Source organism: Nasonia vitripennis, chromosome 3 (genome assembly GCF_009193385.2).
Source record: "Nasonia vitripennis strain AsymCx chromosome 3, Nvit_psr_1.1, whole genome shotgun sequence".
Taxonomy (NCBI): Eukaryota; Metazoa; Arthropoda; class Insecta; order Hymenoptera; family Pteromalidae; genus Nasonia; species Nasonia vitripennis.
In genome coordinates, this window is record NC_045759.1 from 15,244,375 (window position 1) to 15,262,153 (window position 17,779).

Here is a 17,779-nt window from a genome sequence, read left to right on the forward strand (position 1 = left end):
TAACTGTTAAAAACTGTTTTGCAGGCTCGTGCGCACGTAATAATAAATAGGAAAAAACGTCAGAAAGGTTTTCTTAATCGCTGATTCGAGTTTACGACGCAGTGAATTTTGCACATTTACAGCACAAATTAAGCATTATTCGATTTCGCTTGCGTCACTGAGCGCTCGGAATGAGAGCGCAATGAGGCTCTTCGAAGCTTCGATTTTCTTTTCTTAGGCTCCAGATTCCGATAACGTAACCGATTAGAAGGAATTGCGGCATCAGGAATCCTTTTGTGTGTAGCGTGCGAGATAGTGACTTTTTTTCTCGCGAACTGACATTCTATACAGTTAGTTCAATGCAATTATTTAGCTTAGTTAATCTGCAGAGAAAAACCTCGTCGCGTCATTCATTTTTCAACGTCGAATATTTGTGCAGCGCAGGATCTTTTAACATTCATGAAGTTGCTTGCATTATGACATAAGAAGCGTAAAATATATAAACTGTTGGAAAAATGCGGTAAACTTTGCGATTTTACATTGCAAATCCCAGTACCTAACGCGAGTCTGACCAGTTTTCTACTGGCAGCTGCTGCTCTTCTCAGTTTGAAACTATACATAGGTATATTGCACTCGTTCTATATATTTCACTGATAAATAAACTAGGTTATGCCCTTCTTAAACTCCATGCGATGACTGTTTAAACATGTGCGATTCCGAGTATACTTATTATATATACTGCTGCAGTAAAAGCGCGTCATCTCGTAAAGTTTCCCATTAGCAGGTTAAATCATCACTCTTGTTTATACCCCAGTCGGAAAACTCCACTATGCCGATCCCAAAATCACGTCTCCTCGACCCGAAAAGCGCTTCCTCAATAAAAAAACTACCTCGAATTACCGGGTAAATCCCAAACAGAGGATCGAGATAATCCGGACGTTGCATCCCCAGATCTCGTTAGCTGTAGCTCTCTCGGCGACGATAAGCCACAGCCGCTGAGATAACAGGTGTCGGGCGTATGTAGATTAAACGTAGGCAAACGCATCATCGTACGTATGTACATATACGTGTGTATACTGTCTCCGGTGTATAGAGGTAAAGATATCGCGGAGCGCGAGAGCTCCCCCACCAGAGCGAGTCGCACGTGGTGACCCCCGCCTGGTTGGCGGCCTATCGGTGGTATATATTCCTGCCACCACCAAGCGGGGCCTGCCTAGTGTTGCGAGCGAGCGAGCGGCCGGGCCCGAGGCACGACTCTCTCAAATCTCTTTTCTCTCTCTCTCTCTCTCTCTCTCTCTCTCTCTCTCTCTCACTCACTCACTCTTTCTCTCTGTTTTCTGCTCTGTCGCCGCTCTGCTCTAGTACGGTTCATGCTCTCCGCCACTGCGGACATACACACACGTGCGGATCCCAAAAGCCTCGCTCGCAACATACTATTGTACAGTGCTGAATTGTCTGCTTCGGAGATTCTCATCTGTATAGTGCTCGAGGGAAATTTCGAAAAAAAACAGTGCGGAGTGCGATCCTGTGAGCGAGAGAGAAAGAGGAAGAGGAAATCTTCTTACGCTCTTGGAGCTTTCAACCTGTGACAACGACTTGCAAGTAAGTTGAGCACAAAAAGCAAAAGTGAAACTAAAAATCATAACTTAGTGCATCGTTATCGCTCGCGGAGCGTTAATTAGAGCGACAAAGTTGTCACTAATTCACGCGAGTCGGTATATCGATATGTTGTTCGCTTGAATTTTCCGCTCGAGCTACGCTTGTGTCAAGTTCACTGCAGTGTATTACGAGGCGAGGAAGTGCGCGCTTTTCCTGACTCGCGTTCCAATTAGCGGCTTTGTCGAACGCAAAAGTACGAATTTTAAACAAAAAAAAAAAAACGGGATTATAGATAAAAAGCTATTAGGATTTTGAGTCCTCGATCGCCGAGTGTGTATACAGCCTTTCGAGGATCGGTGAGCGCGTCGGCATGGGTATATAGAGATTTCGCCATCGCAGCCTTGGTCGATTCTTTTATAAGTATCGCGTACGTCTCACTGAAGTTTCGAATCGTTCTTTTTTCGGACACAAGCTGTTCGAAAGCGCGTGTAATAATTATAACGCATATTTTTTTAAAACTCTTACGTTTAAACCTGCGATTCGAATTCGCGCGCTATATTATACCGTCCTCGTATCCACACGGTCATCGGCGTTCGCGCATTTAAAAAAGACAAGCTCACCGCGAAGGTCCGATTAAACGGCACCTAGTTTTCTCGCTCTGTACACATTAAAAAAAACACATTGCGCGCACAATGCGAGTAGCATTAAGCAAGCGTTTCGTAAAAGCCGCTCGGCCAATTAAGAGAAAAAGCAAGCTACGCGCGCGCGAGAGAGAATAAAAAAAAGGAGAAATAAATCGCGCTCAAAGTCAACGACATGGCGCAGGAAAGTGTAACGCACTCGTAACCTTTATTTCCCTCTCACAGCAGCTCCTCTCTGTTTCTCAAACACATATAACCGCTTGGCGAAGGCTCGCGCTCGTGTGAATCACTTTCGAACTATTATCGCATCGCCTACATCATCATCATCAGCAGCAGCATCGCGCTCGTCTCTCTCTCTCTCTCTCTCTCTCTCTTTCTCTCTCTGTATGTATACACACGGCAGCGGCGGCCGAGCGTAGCTTGGGATTAAAAAAATGCAAATCTCACGCGCGCGCCTCCTATTCATCTCTCTCTTTCTTTCTTCGCGGTGTATATGGATATAGCTACGGAGTATAGTGCGCGGTCAGGTATAATTGCTCAATAAACTACTGCGCGGTACAACGGAGAACGGAATTTCCAAGCGAGTGCCTTGGCACGGGAAATGTTGATTCTTTTCGAGGGGCTTTTATATAGAATGTGTAATATTGCCATACGGGAGTTTATAAATAAACGTGATTCGATTGCCAATGAGAGTTTACGGCTCTATAAACAGGTGTGTTTGTTCGGATGTCAACTGTGGACGTAAAAAACTATGGCCGCTATGTGAGGCTTCTTCGAATCGCTGACATTTAACGAACACCTGCGTCGGACCTTCAAATTCAACTCGAAATACCAGTTTATAGCGCGGTCGTACCTACGAATTATGCGCAATAGCGATAACCCTGCACTGCAGCGGGCACTTCCAGGAACGAAAAAAAGCCTCTCGCCAAATACGCACTGCGCGCCTTAGTCATCCATCCGATCTTGCGCGCATCCTCGACGACTCGGTGTCTGGCGAGTTCGCTCTGCGGAAAAATCGGAGTAAACGCAATTTTCACCTCCAAGTGCGGCCGTGTTCAGTGCGCGCGCGCGCGGGACCGGTCTCTCGTGCAGTACATCCATGCGCGGTGCTATTGTATAAGGCGGTGAAACACAGGCCGATATCTGGGTTAAAGTAGCGTGTCTAGGAATCTCCTCTCGCGCCCGATATTCCGTCTTCTCTTTCCTCGGCGCTTTGTACGCTCTCGCTCTCCTTGTTTACGGTTGAGAGCTCATCGATTGTACATACTACTTCATACATACGGAGGAAACTCCGTGGCTATACATCGTTGTCGCGCGATGCCTTTTCGGTGGTGAATACGATAACAAAAAGCAGCGCCAGGCGCGAATCTTTCCTGGAGTATCTTTCCGCGCATTTGCATAATTATTCGGTCGTGTATGGTGAATTTATCGAACGAGAGAAAGAAATAAAGAACGGACATAGGCAAAAAAGTCGCGGTAGTTCGTTTATTCACCTCGCGCGACGCGGAATTTTCACTTGATGGCCTTAAATTCTACGCCGCGTGCCTCACCCCCCCCCCCCCCCCCCGAGCCCACTGATGGACTTTCGCTGGAACTTTTGACAGCATGTAACGTTTGCAGCGTCGGTTACATGACTCGCCGTTTCGGTTCATTTGATCCAATCGACACTGCACGTGGCAGCTTGTGATAGCAACAACGATAGATTTTTTTTCGATCACCAGCCTCTATTCTTCTGTGCACCGAGTTTCTTGTCATCGACGCAATCTGTAATGCGCGTGTAAGACCGACCTCTTACGTAAAGGCAGAAACTTTCATATACGTGTGAACAAAGGATCGCATCGAGTGTGTGATAAAAGCACGAATCGATATTACATTTTTAGCTAAATTTTTAGCACACTTTCATCGCAATGTTAATCCCATGCTAATACGTTGCGGAAGCACTGCTTTAGTCTGAATAGTCGATCGCAGCCGGTGCAATCGCTAATATATACACACGCAAGGCTTGTCTGCTCTCCGTCTGCGTACCTGAATAAACATTGTATATTGCAATCGATACACGCCTCGTCATGTAAATAACGTACGCAGTTTTTTGTCGAGATAAGTACTTGTTTATCACTCCGAGACAGTCGTTTTTTCAACAAATCGCTCGGCAATAGACATCCCGCCGCATTTCCTCATTGGTCGCTCGAGACGCAAAAAAAAGCTTCGGTACACACTCATAAATGCACCTATTACATACTTATGTCGCGTAGCATTAATACCTCAGATAAAGTCGCGCGAAAAAACAAGACGGCAAAATACGGAATTTACAGCTGCTCCTCGCGGCGTTCCGTGTTTTTAATACACGTACACACGCGCGTATAGAGGGGAACATCTGTGTGAAATCTTTCCACGCGCCTCCGTTTTTATTGTCATGCAAAAATACACACACGCCCGAATAGCATCCGCTTCTCTATCCTCTTTTTCGGCGCATTCCGCGAAGCTCATCTTTTGTCGGCCGAGCCCACACGCGGAATAGCCAAGTGGTATATAAAGCGAGGGCCGCGCTGAAAATAAAAACAAACTACCGATCAACGTGGTCGTCCTTTTCTTTTCTCGCTCGAGTCATTCATCGCGCCGCGTCGATACACAATAGCCGCGTACATTTAGCCGGTGTTTAGAAGCCGCTTATGTAACGTAACGGTATATATACGACTTTTGCCGAACTGTATGCATGTACGTGTGTGTGTGTGTGTGTGTGTGAGAGAGAGAGAGAGAGAGAGAGAGAGAGAGAGAGAGAGAGAGAAGGACGAACTGGCACGCGAGTCACGCTCGCATATAAATTAGAGATTTCACTCGCTGGGGAAGTTAAGTGTGGTATGTACGTATCCTATATACAGTGTGACTCGCTCTTATCGCTGATGTGACGTATGATTTTTTTCCGCCGATCGCGCGGGTGCACAGCGGCGCTTCAGCGGCGTTTTATCGAAAGAAGGTTGTGCGAACGATTCGAAAGAAGGCATTAACTAGAAAACTCAGGAATGTTGAGCTTGACGGAGCACGTTTCGCGCGATAACACGAATTGATGAATCGGTGCATAATCGTCGGGGGAATAGATGAGATTGGATTTTTTTTTTTCAAAAATGTATCGCCAACTACTATATCGATCCTATCACTCGTATTCCTCGTAAATCAACCCGTTGATCGATCAGCGATCGGATCGTGTATTGTCTTGAGCCATTTTTGAAATTACACTAGGCTTCGGCGTCGTGCAGAGTCGTAAATCAATCGGACGCGCAACAGGCACACTTCGATTTTAATTAGAGATCCGCGACGGCGACGTGAAAGACTGTCTGCGCATACCTTTCGCTTTTTTCCCGAGATAGAAAGTACGAGATTAGCCGTAGGGAAATTGTACGTAGAAAAATGTCAGGTGTCGATATGTGCCTAATTAGCATTGTGCAACGCGTCGATCGTATCATTATCGCTTGTATACGTATCAACGCGAATCATTTATAATATATCACCGTATTTTTAGACCCGCCGTCGCTGATGCGATGTTTGTAAATAAAGGCTCTCGCGACGATCGCCGAGAAGGATAACGCCCCGACAGGATATGCGGATCTTTTTTTACGACGTTGCGCAACGCGCACGCGCGTATCGAAAAAAATCGGCAGATAAAAATTTCGACGAAACGTCCGGCGTTAATTTCATTAAAATACGTGGAATTTTCCGAAAATTGCCGGAGACGATGCTTTCCAGAATTATGTTATATTTTACGTAACATCCCCCTCGATATCTGATATAAGAGCCGGTCTCTCTGAAAATTATTTCACATTATACCACACGCATATAAGTATACGAGCAATTAGAAGAGGAAGGAAACGGAGATCGCGCGACGCTAAAGCCCATATCGGCTACGCAGGTATCGACAGTCGCGATCGCAATTATAAGTATACGCATAAATAGGCGCAGCGATAAAAGCGCCTCTTTATCGAGCGACACAGCGCACATATTCTTTTTTTTTCACGATATACTCGATCTGATATACCCTCACGCGGTATTATCGAGAGCGATTACGAAAAGCTTTCGCTTCCATGCAATAAATTCCATTAGATTCGTCAGCCTTTATATTCGATCGCGAATACCTCGCACTGTATCGAAGACGATCTAAGATTTTGCGAATATATACAATTATACACACTCATCATTTTACGTCGGCTCTTTAATCTCTCTTTCAAGTAGGACGCGATTGAGTTTTTTTCCTATATGCGCCGACCGGAGCTGGAGACGAGGCATTGTTCACTCTTGACACGGATAAAAAAACTGCCGCCGCGCGCTAAACTCTCCAGCATCTGTACTGTGCCATTTGCATTTATTCTTTCGTAGTGCGCGCGCTGCAAATAAGGTAAAAAATGTTTTACGGCGCGCCTACAGAGAGAGAGAGAGAGAGAGAGAGAGAGAGAGAGAGAGAGAGAGAGAGAGAGAGAGAGAGAGAGAGAGAGTGAGAGAGAGGTTGACAATTAGAATTCTTCCATTATGCAGAGGCGTTTATATATACAATGCGTTGGTTTTTGCAACGATGATGGATTTATTCATTAGCGCGAGTATAGCGACGAACGGTTATTACCGGCTACTTACTTTTTTCACGATGTATTTTTGTTCCAATATATTTATGAAGGAAAACTTTTGCTTTTCAGATTTCCAGGATGGGCAAGAAGGAGGAAGCAAACGAGGCTCCGGGAGAGCAGATGCGAGACTTCAGCAGCACGTGAGTGTCCTTAATGTATTAATTGGGGAGCAAAAATAAAAAACAAAAAATTGACACCTATTATCGCGAATAGAGTCTGTAAACACGCGCGAGTGCAAGCTCATCGGGATGCAAAGAAGAAAAATTCGTCATTCTAACTGTTTGCGTTAGTTAACGCTCGGTTTTCCAGAGGTTTCCGCAGCTATATTCTTCGTCTCCAATGCACACAAACATAAACGTAATATTTACTTATTGTCGCGGCAAACACGGCTGCAAATCTTATAGATGAAACGACAAACCGCATATACTCGAGAGGAGTCGTATACGAAAAAGTACATGTACCGATAACGCAAGTTGTGTGCGAGAGCAAAGACCTCGGCATTTTATGTACATTAATACACCTCTATACTCTTCTATTGCCCGACGCAAACATACCGGATAATAATCAATCATCATAATCGGATAAGAGACGCGCGATGGAATGCATGTACGTATACATGTACAAAACGACTCGCTCGCGAAGACATTGAAACTCTTTATACAGTATATCGAATGAGTTTTTCGACTTATCGTCGACTACAGTCTAATAACGTCATTCGTTATCTACGATCAGTTGCTGATTAATAAGACGTGTGTATCTATACAGTATGCTGTATAAACCTGCACGTGTTGCAATATACAGGTATACACGCCGGGTTGAAAGATCGCCGAGCTAACATGTGTCTGCTATATCGGAAAAACATTTTTGCCTTATCTACGTGCGACATACTGTGTAACTTTCTTACAAAACTTTCTTCAACTGATTTTTCGTCCTTATTTTTACGACTATGTGTACCGGTGCGCTTCAATTATAGCTGCGGGAGACTAAATGCAGTCATCTTTTTTAATTTACAGAACTAAAATAGCACCGGTGATTGGCCAATACCACGAGAAGGATGAACTCTACGACCCGTTCGATCACAGAGATAAGAAGCATACGACCTCGTAAGTACACGCACACTTGTTTTATTCTGTTCATTCGGTGTAAAGCTATTTTTTTTAATTTCTCTGATGGTGACACATCTGCATTCTTGAAGTTCGCGGCTATCAGTTTAAAAATATAGTTAATTGGAATAATACAAGCATCACACGCACGTCATTTCAAAATTAAATACACCGACGAGATTCTAAAAACAAAGATGATCGAACAACATCGATCCATCTTTTCTTTTTTTCGCGATCTCCTCGCACGTCAACGATCTCACGCGGCGAACCGTACCAATAAATTTCAAATTAGAAAGTCAGAAGTCCTCCAAAGCCATACATACTCAGAACCATTTCGCTCGGATGACGCGTGTATATGGCGAAGGCCATTAGCGTCGCTCGTCCGTTTTTCGGGAAATCGCTGAATATTCATCTCGTCGATCGATGGCTCTCGCGGCTGCGAAAAATGCAGTCAGCGAAGGTTGCGCTTCTCTCCTTCCATATACACACACGGCTATAACAGATAATCGGATGTGCCTATGTACACACACTCGAGGTGTTCGTCCGCGACCTCAATACCTCTGCAACGCGGCGACGTTTAGATTTCCGTCCTGTGCAGTCATCGCGGGAAAGGAAAATCCACGCGAAAAAGACGACCTTTTTTGCCTGTACTGCGTTCAGGAGAGTTTATAGAGTAGAGGCGCGAGTATAACACGGAAATGAGATGGACTTTTTCAGAGAGCTCGGCCTGTTTGTGCTCGGGAACAATGTGTATATATAGCGACAAAAGGAAACTACGCGCTCGAAAGCGTAAATTATTATACGGGCGCGCTGAGAGATACACGCGGCGTTTCGTCGCGGCCGATGGACTCTCTTTGGCATCTGTTTTGCTACAGGATTTTTTTTCTTGTTCTCCGCAGAGAGCGACTCTCTTAAACTCGCGCGCGCGAACGAATTCGAAGCGAGTTATTCGGGTTCGTAATGAAAGAGAGCGAGGAGGACTTTTTTTCTTAATTAAGGCTGGAACACTTTCTCCTCGGGGTTATTGTTGTTGCGCAACGCGTGAGTTTCGTTTGTTGTGCATGTAATATAGTGAGCTATTCGGCGGGAATGATGAATGATAGAAACGGGAATGAACGTGTGCTAGAACTGATGCGGATGTGTTTTGGTATATTGCGCAATTTTTTGCACACACACGCGCGCGCGCGCGTGTGTGTGTGTGTAAGCAAAGTGATATTTAATTATTATCGCGGTAGAGGATTGCGAAGTAAATCTTTCACAACAAACGATTCGATTTGATCCGTGTACAGAGTATCGTATAGGTTTGCTTTTGCGTTTTTTATTTCTGCTAAACGCTGCACCATCAGTCGAGTAGAAATAATAACTTAACGATCGCCCGACAATAAAAATCTTAGCGAGACGTTAATTCACACGCGTAAAAGCAATAATTAGACAGAAAGAGTGTGTGTCAAACGGAAAACCTACTTTTCGCACCGGTCATATTCGTTACACAAACAGGCGTGTAAGTATAGTCGTAAAACTCCGCACAGAAGCACGTGCTCGCATCGTCGCGCGAGAGCAACAACAACGAAACCTCAGTGGAATTCCGTCACGTAAATGAAAAGAGAGTCAAACAGGCTCTATCTGCACGAGACCTTCGACAAAACAGCTGAAGCGTCGCCGATTAATTTCGGAGTTTTTCCGTCCCACTTCTTTTTCTCCGCTTAAACTGCCGGCTTTTATATACTATAGATGCAAGCGACGAGTGGTGCCTGAAACGTAAAGGAATAAACGATGATGATGATGATAACATGGACGAGTGCTTACTCGCGCGAGGGACCTTTCACCTGCGAGTTCTGCAGCATGATCGGGATCAAGGTCGCGTTACTTTGCGCCGATTACTTTGTTAGTTTTCAATCCTCGTTTTGTGTATGTGGCGAGAACGATATGTGCGTGTGCGGTTTCGAGGACTTTTGGGGAAAATTACGCGAACCTGTTGTTTTTTTCGGATGTGCGTATTAAACGAATTCCTCGATTATACGCTCACGCCTATATATACACTGAGAGAAATAGTGCGTAAATTTTACTATATGTTCATGATAATTTACTGGAAAGTTTGGTAATCTCGTCACAGACTGACAAAACTGACCTTTTTACTATATTTATATCAATTTTTACTAAACTTCCGTATAAAATTTACCATACTCAATAGGAAAAATTAACAGAAACTATAGTGAAAATCGCCAATGTATGAATTTTTACCTGACAGTATAGTAATTTTTAATAGAACGTATAGTACTTTTCATCTGAAAATCGGAACTGATGCGTATTGACGCGTTATGCGCATGCGCGTTTAGCAAACATGGCGGCCGCGAGAAGAAGCACCTGAAAATAAGCACTATGGCAAGACTCGACTTCAGAGCAGCAGTTTGAAGCCGGTGCTGTTTCAAATAGAGTCAAACTGTTTTGTGTGCTGCCGCTAGGGGGTGCACGGAAAATAAAACCCGCAAGCGGTAAGAAGTTAGCTCAGTTAGTATATAAGTCCGTTTAGCAACCCTGTTGTAACAATTGCAAGCGTATAAGCATATGTACTGCGAATTGCGAATATGTATAATAATTAAGCGTTTAGTTGTAGGAAATGTATCTAGGTTAGTTTAATGTCTCTAAAAATCAACTGCGGCGAGTGAATCGATAATGTTCTTTGAATGAAGTGCGTTAGAAGAGTAACCCTCCATAACCATAAAAATTTAGAGCCATACAATAATTGAAAATAATTTTTCCACTATGTGCATTTTTATATTTAATTTAGTCAGGGTAAAAATTACTACTCAGTATAGTAAAATTTATAGTTTTATAAAATTTACTATACAGTTTAGTAAAAATTACTAGACTGTCAGTCTGTGAGTGGATTACCAAACTTTTTATTAAAATTTCCTATAAATTTCTCTCAGTGTATATATATATTACGCGGATGAGTTAATTCGTTAATTGAAAGTTCGATCGCGGAAAACTTGGCGTGAATCATTTGTTTGGAAAAAATGGGATTGGAATTCACGAGTAGGAGAAATTTGTCGGTATTGTGTATATTTGATCAGTTATTAGATTACCGATGATGTCGTGTATAAGGAACACACTTCATCAAATATTTTCGAGAGCGAAAAATGTTAATCCAACTGCTTTGGCGCAAATAACATAGGGTGTGTTTTCACGAATTCCTTACATTAATTCTAACCACTATCTAGCCGTATATAATTATATCGGCCCGAAGAAACGTGCGGAAAAGTTGACATTGTTGACATAATTATTCTTATCGCATGAGTAATTTCCATTCAGACCCAGGAATAAACATTCGAAACACGTGCGGGATTTATCAGCCGTGTCGGTTTTTTTTCACATACAAACTATACGAGATATCGGCAAAAAACTCAATTGGGCAAATATAGGCAATATTCTATATAATAGAATTTCCGTACGTCAATCGGGCCTTTCTTTCGAAAAGGCTTATCGAACCGAAATAAAAATGCTCTCATCCGTTTTTACAGGGACGTCGGTTCGGCGACGCATCTGATCAAGTCGTCGCTGGGCACGGGTATCCTGGCGATGCCCAGTGCCATAAAGAACGGCGGTCTGCTGGTCGGCGGTATCGGCACCATCATCATCGGTATCCTGTGCTCCCATTGTGTGCACATCCTGGTGAGGTCATCGCACGTGCTGTGCCGAAGGACGAAGACGCCTCAGATGACGTACGCCGAGACGGCCGGCGCGGCCTTCGAGTCTGGCCCGCTGGCGGTGAGAAAGTACGCTGCCTTCGCCAAGAACCTCGTCAACTGGGCGCTTTGCGCTACCTACGTAGGCGGCGCCTGTGTTTATATAGTATTCATAGCGGACGCCATCAAAGTGGTGAGTGATTATACTCGCGATGGATATTTTTGACTTACTCAAGGATCGAAATAATTTTAGAGTTCTTATCTTGGTCAAAGAGAATGAATGTTAATGATTTTACTACCCGCTTTATGCGACAATGTTTTTCGCGCAAGAGTAGATAACGTTTAATGTTCCACATTTTATTGATGTCACTTTATGACGTTTGAGCGTATATACTTAACTTCGAGACGCGAAGTCCGCGTTACGTAAGGAACTTCTCTTCATATATCTGTCAAGCGCAATACATCAGGCGATATGATTATCGCCGTCGTCGGCGCTAAAGCGATTAACGATAGAATAAATATATGTAATCACCCAAACACTCATCCGAATAATCAAAATTTACAACTTCCAAGTAAAAAATTTTATTTTTATACCTTCTTTCGTTTACAGTTGGGCGACGAGTACAGCGGTATCGACATACCGAAGCGAACGTACATGCTCTGCCTGATCCCGGCTGTGGTTCTGCTGGGCCAAATTCGTCACCTGAAAATCCTTGTTCCGTTCTCGGTGATCGCCAACATGAGCTTGACCATCGGCTTCTCCATCACGCTCTACTACATATTCAGCGATCTCAAACCACTGAGCGAAATCCACTACGTGTCGACTTGGGCGCAGATGCCCAAGTTCTTCGCGACCGTCATCTTCGCGATAGAAGGAATCGGCACCGTAAGTCGCTTTACACTTGCATTAGTTTTTCTGGTTTTCTCCGCAATTAGAGTCGGCAGGAAGTCCATTTGACATTGCTAATAAGTTGCAGCGGATCAATTAATTTTTCTCAATTCCAAGGTGATGCCGATCGAGAACAGTATGGCCAATCCAAACCACTTCATCGGCTGCCCAGGTGTCCTCAATATTTCCATGACCGTCGTCATCTCGCTCTACACGATGATGGGAGTCTTCGGTTACTTGAGCTTCGGCGATGACGCCAAGGGCAGCATTACGCTCAATTTGCCGCCTGGAGACATGTGAGTGCAATTGCATTGTGAATAATAAGACACTATTGTGTTACCGATCTCTGTTCCTAGTAAATGACGAGTACTAATGATTTACGCTTTTCCCACTTTTAGCCTTGCTCAGGTCGTCAATATCCTGATCGCGCTGGCTGTCATACTCACTTACGGACTCCAGTTCTTCGTCCCCTTGGAGATCATCTGGAACTCCATCAAGCACAAGTTCAGCCACAGATGGGAGGTACTCGGAGAGACCGTCATGAGAATCCTGATGGTACTTCTGACAGGTAATTATCGCTATAACTTTACACGAAACTCGTTCATTTCGCATCCAATGCTGATTCGACTCTCCTCTCTTCGCAGTGAGCGTGGCCATGTTGGTCCCCAGACTGGAGCCGTTCATCTCGTTGGTCGGAGCCATATTCTTCTCTTTCCTCGGCATCTTCATCCCGGCCGTCGTGGAGACCGTCTCCTGCTGGGAGTGTCACCTCGGCACCTGCAACTGGAGGCTGTGGAAGAACTGCTTCCTCGCCTTGGTTGCCGTCTGTGCTCTCATATCCGGTACCTGGATCTCACTGCTGGACATCATCTCCCTCTACACGACCCCCGCGTCTGGACTGGTGGACAGTGGTAACAAAACCATCGTCAACGCAGCCGTCCAGACGATCTTGTCGACGACGTTGGGAGTAATCAACAGCACGACAACATTAAGCCCCGTCGACTTAACGACTACCGTCAGTCCCGTTGACGTGATAACGACACTTTTACCTTGAGCTTGAGTCGTTCGATTACGCGTGTGTACATTCGAATTTTAAGACGGATCAACCTTTCGATGGCTTTCTATTACTCCGTTATATAGCTTTGTAAATATTTTAGGTTTAATCTTAGGTCTATTAATGTTTCACGTGAACGCATATGGGATGCAGAACTACGTATTTTGAGAATATCGGAAACGCTATTTGAAAGGGTAAAAGAGAAGAGATCTCGACGTCATTTTAATCATTTAATCGTATCTTAGCAGTACAGCCACCGCTGCTTCTCATTCTCATCTTATCATTCGCTGGTAATTTTTTTTTTCTAATTTATTGAATAATTTTAGATTTACGTACGTGTGGAATAAAATTATTTATTTGAAATTCGGAATCTACTTATACACTGTGACTTTAGTCGTCGATTCGATGCTTGAAAAAAAAAATTGTCTAAAATCATTCAAGAACGGTATTTTTATTGTAATTTATTGTAGTTAATAGCATGACTATTGAGCCGCTTTCATTTCTAACTAGATATACTTAACTCGCCACACACATTACACAAATTTCCGTAGCACAGCACAGTTATAACGTAACAGATATAACCCAATGATAAGCGATCATGACACTTCAGTATGATAGATTTTAGTGAGCAGCAAAAATGTTTAACCCTTCTAGTATATTTCTTGTCGATTTCGAGTAAAAATTCCGAGTTGAAAGTATTAACACTGCAATGTTGACAATTTTAGTGCGAAAATTTTTCGAAAATTGATATGCTTTATGATGAATCCAGTGATTAAAAGGGTTAAATCGTGATCAAATATGTATTTAGATTAAGCTTTCGATAAATTGTATATGTATAACCGACATCGCGATGAGTGAAATCGTTCGATCGTTCAAACGACTTTGAACTTTCAGTGACTTCCAGTTTCGTATAAGGCTCCGAAGCCTAGACAAAAGCTATCCAAGGCGGCAGACATAAAAATGCTTCGAGAATACTTCGGAGGACAAGTCGAGAAACGCGGATAACGCATTGTACTTACAATCGTACATAATTTCGTCATTGCGTCTTTTGTCCATTGACAAAAATTATTGTTCTTTTTATACTTGTGCTAAGTCTAATTGCTTCGGATAAGTATGATATGTGCTGAGATTATATGATATGCGTCCGCAACGATGTAGAGCAGGGTTTTATCTTATATGCGTTAATGCGTCGAGTAAATAGCTTCGATGTAGCTTTTGTAAATAAATTATTACTGTAATTATAACTAAGACAATCATTTACTATATAAATGTGCGCTTCGCAGTACTTATCTTTTTTTTTTTTGTATATTTGTGACTAATTGTTTCATACAATGTTGCGCAAAATTTTTAAATTAAACGTGATTATAGAAATGAAAAATATTGTATGTACAGGTTACATGATGATGTTGTATTGTTAAAAAGTAATTAATATATGAACATCTCAGTTCTGTTTTTACAAAATACGGATTTTTTATTTCTCGTCATCCAAATATCTGATGTATTTACCAAAGAAAATGAATCCGAGTCGAAAATTATATTATATCGACTACTAAAAAAACTAAAGTATCGTTCAATCGCGTCGCCGTCCAGCTCGATCAGAGAATCAGCTACTGTATTGGCGATTCGAATTTCGCGCGCATAACGCATTACCAAAAACCCGCGGAGTATAGTTGCCGCATGGGCCGCTGTGCAGGAAAAGGGCGCTCTGAGTCGGAACTCGCATCAAGTTCAATTTTTTTGTATACACCCAGATAACAACGTGTCGGCACAGAGACGTCCCCGTGACGGCACGAGATGGCGGCATCCACGACAGCACGCGACGTCCAGCTGCCGCAGCACAGAGACGGCACGTGACGGCACGGCGAGACAGCACGACGTGCCGTCTCTGTGCCGTCTCTGTGCCAGCAGAAAACGCTACCGGCGGGGAGCGATTTTATCGCATATAAAAATAACGCTAAATAAAAATTAGTTAGAACGCATAACTAAGCATCTACATCATAAATAATTAATAAATTTTGTTATATAGTATAAAAAAAATTTTATTTAAGAAAAAAAAATCTGCCGGGTGTAGGGCTGGAACTCACGATCTTTGGATCAGAAGTCCGAAGCTCTAGCCTCTGAGCCACAACTCTTCTTACAATTTGATGCACAATTGCACCTAATAATCATCGCTAATAATTAGAATTATGTAATAAAATAATGTTTAAATGTAATTCGGTTTGGAGAGAATAAAAAAAGTAATAAATGTATGCTCTTTACTAATTAAAGTCCATAATTATTAATAATGCAACATTCTGAGCACGCGGCACGCGTGCTGTCGCTGTGCAGTCTCTGTGCCGTCGCGTACAGACGCCCTAGGACGCATGTCGAGACAGCAACTGGACGGCACACGGACAGCACGCCGTGCGGCACAACAAGTCTCGGTGGAGACAGCACGTGCTGTTATCTGGGCATAGTAGACTGGCGGGAGTACATTCGACTCAAGGATCCTTAGTACCATATAATTATGTAGCAGGGCAGATCCAATTCAAGCTTTCTATTGTCGCACTATAGGTACTTAGATACGCCAAGCTGATAACATCGCTGTATAGGGAAACTAGTGCAGACACGTTTCAGAAGTCCATTGCATCATCTTTTTTTCATCAAGAACAGCATTTCAATTCGGCGTTTTAATACTTCAGTTCACGATCAAAACTTCGACTTCGAATCGTTTTACAGTGCCAAAACTTTACGAAATATTTAACAACAAAGTTCAACGTTCTCAGGCTTGAAAGTCTCTAGAAAGGAGGTTAAAGGGCGAGAGGCACCTGGGCATAAACTTCACGCTGGCAGCACGGAATATCATTCGCATCAACAGGTGGGCTTATAATTTATTTAAGTTAGCATAGATAGATTTTATGCAGTTAGTACTTGTGATTTGTTTTTTATCAGATTAATGAATATTCACTAGTGGAAAAAAATGCAATGAATTGTAATAAATTGTAATAAAACGTAAAAAAATATAAGTAAATGTAAGAAACTGTACCTTTTTGTTAGTATATAGAATAAAGAATATTCATGCGCATGCACAAGTGACTGGAATAAGTATAACAATGAATATCTTTTCGTGTGTTTACAGTTTATAGCTGGCTCTACTGACAATATAAGTTTGCGCTATGGGTATTAGATATTCGGATGTAGAAATATTATTCTTTGACCTCGAAACCAGTGGCTTTGGTAGAACAGACGACATTCTACAGATAGCCATCGTGAGCAAAGATGCATTTTTCAACGAGTACATCAGACCAACTAAAGACATTAACCCGCATGCTACTGATGTCCATGGCTTATCTAGACACAATAATAATTTATCATGGAAAGAAAGTCAAGGCATTGCCTTTAAAGTCAGTTATAATGGAGTTGTTAAGGTTTTTGAGATGACTGGGCAAGCCATGTGTGCTCGTAGCACACCAATGTGGCTTTGATGCTTCCAGGTTATTATTAAAACTATATCATTTGTCTTTAATAGATCAATTTCGTGGAGTAATTCTAGGATTCACTGATACCATGAGTTTGTTTAAAGAGCAATTTCCTGATAGAGGAGGTAAAGGTGCCTTCAAATTAACATCATTAGCTGAAGATTTCCTGAATATATCGTGCAAAGAGATACATGCGCAGGCACATGATGCGTTGTACGACGCGGAGTTGTTGGAAAAGTTAGCATTAAAGTTTTTCTCGCGTAATTACTTGATTAAAAATCATGAAAGTTACGACTCTTATGTTGATAGAATGGAACGGAAGGAGGAGACTTTATATTACCTGGAAAGTTTGAGACCTCTTCAAGGGGTAGTTTCTAAATCCATGTTAGAAAGAACGGCAAATGCTACTATCCATTACGATACTATACTGAGTGAGTATAGAAAAAGCGATCAGCATGTGATCAATTTGCTTGAGCGAGGATTTAAGGGGAGATCTCAAGTAGTTAGGAGTAAAAACGTTTTGAATAATATTTTAAGCTATTTACGGGAGGAGTTTAATTATTATTAATGAAGACGAGGAGGGAAGCATTCTCTTGCTCAGAGCATGATCTCAACGAATTAACTAATAAGTTACCAAGTATATAATGGCTCTTTCTCTCTCTCTCTCTCTGTATTTTTTCCAACCAAGTGCCATATAAAAGTTGATGTGTATGGTTTCTACAGTTTTATACGACATGTATACAAAACATGTTTTAGTAAA

General features: G+C 42.6%; 1 protein-coding gene across 2 annotated transcripts; it reads left to right on the forward strand.

The window, feature by feature from the left end:
• Positions 1-1,189: 1,189 nt before the first annotated feature.
• LOC100123329 (proton-coupled amino acid transporter-like protein pathetic) lies at positions 1,190-15,810 on the forward strand. Of its 2 annotated transcripts, none has more exons than XM_008218475.4 (8): positions 1,190-1,581; positions 6,899-6,969; positions 7,843-7,932; positions 11,454-11,811; positions 12,229-12,504; positions 12,625-12,803; positions 12,906-13,075; positions 13,152-15,810. In XM_008218475.4, the coding sequence occupies exons 2-8, from the start codon at positions 6,908-6,910 to the stop codon at positions 13,559-13,561; spliced, it is 1,545 nt and encodes a 514-aa protein (XP_008216697.1). In that variant the 5' UTR covers positions 1,190-1,581; positions 6,899-6,907; the 3' UTR covers positions 13,562-15,810. The 2 variants fall into 2 exon arrangements, with proteins under 2 accessions (XP_008216697.1, XP_032453954.1); XM_032598063.1 differs by lacking the exon at positions 1,190-1,581 and adding an exon at positions 1,763-1,831.
• The last annotated feature ends 1,969 nt before the right edge of the window (positions 15,811-17,779 follow it).

What these genes read in the sequence shown, in the direction of transcription:
- LOC100123329 (XM_008218475.4), top strand. Translation starts at nt 6,908, where the DNA reads ATGGGCAAGAAGGAGGAAGCAAACGAGGCTCCGGGAGAGCAGATGCGA. An exon ending in GATAAGAAGCATACGACCTC is followed by an intron (nt 7,933 to 11,453) that starts GTAAGTACACGC and finishes CCGTTTTTACAG; the next exon opens with GGACGTCGGTTCGGCGACGC. An exon ending in AATTTGCCGCCTGGAGACAT is followed by an intron (nt 12,804 to 12,905) that starts GTGAGTGCAATT and finishes TCCCACTTTTAG; the next exon opens with CCTTGCTCAGGTCGTCAATA.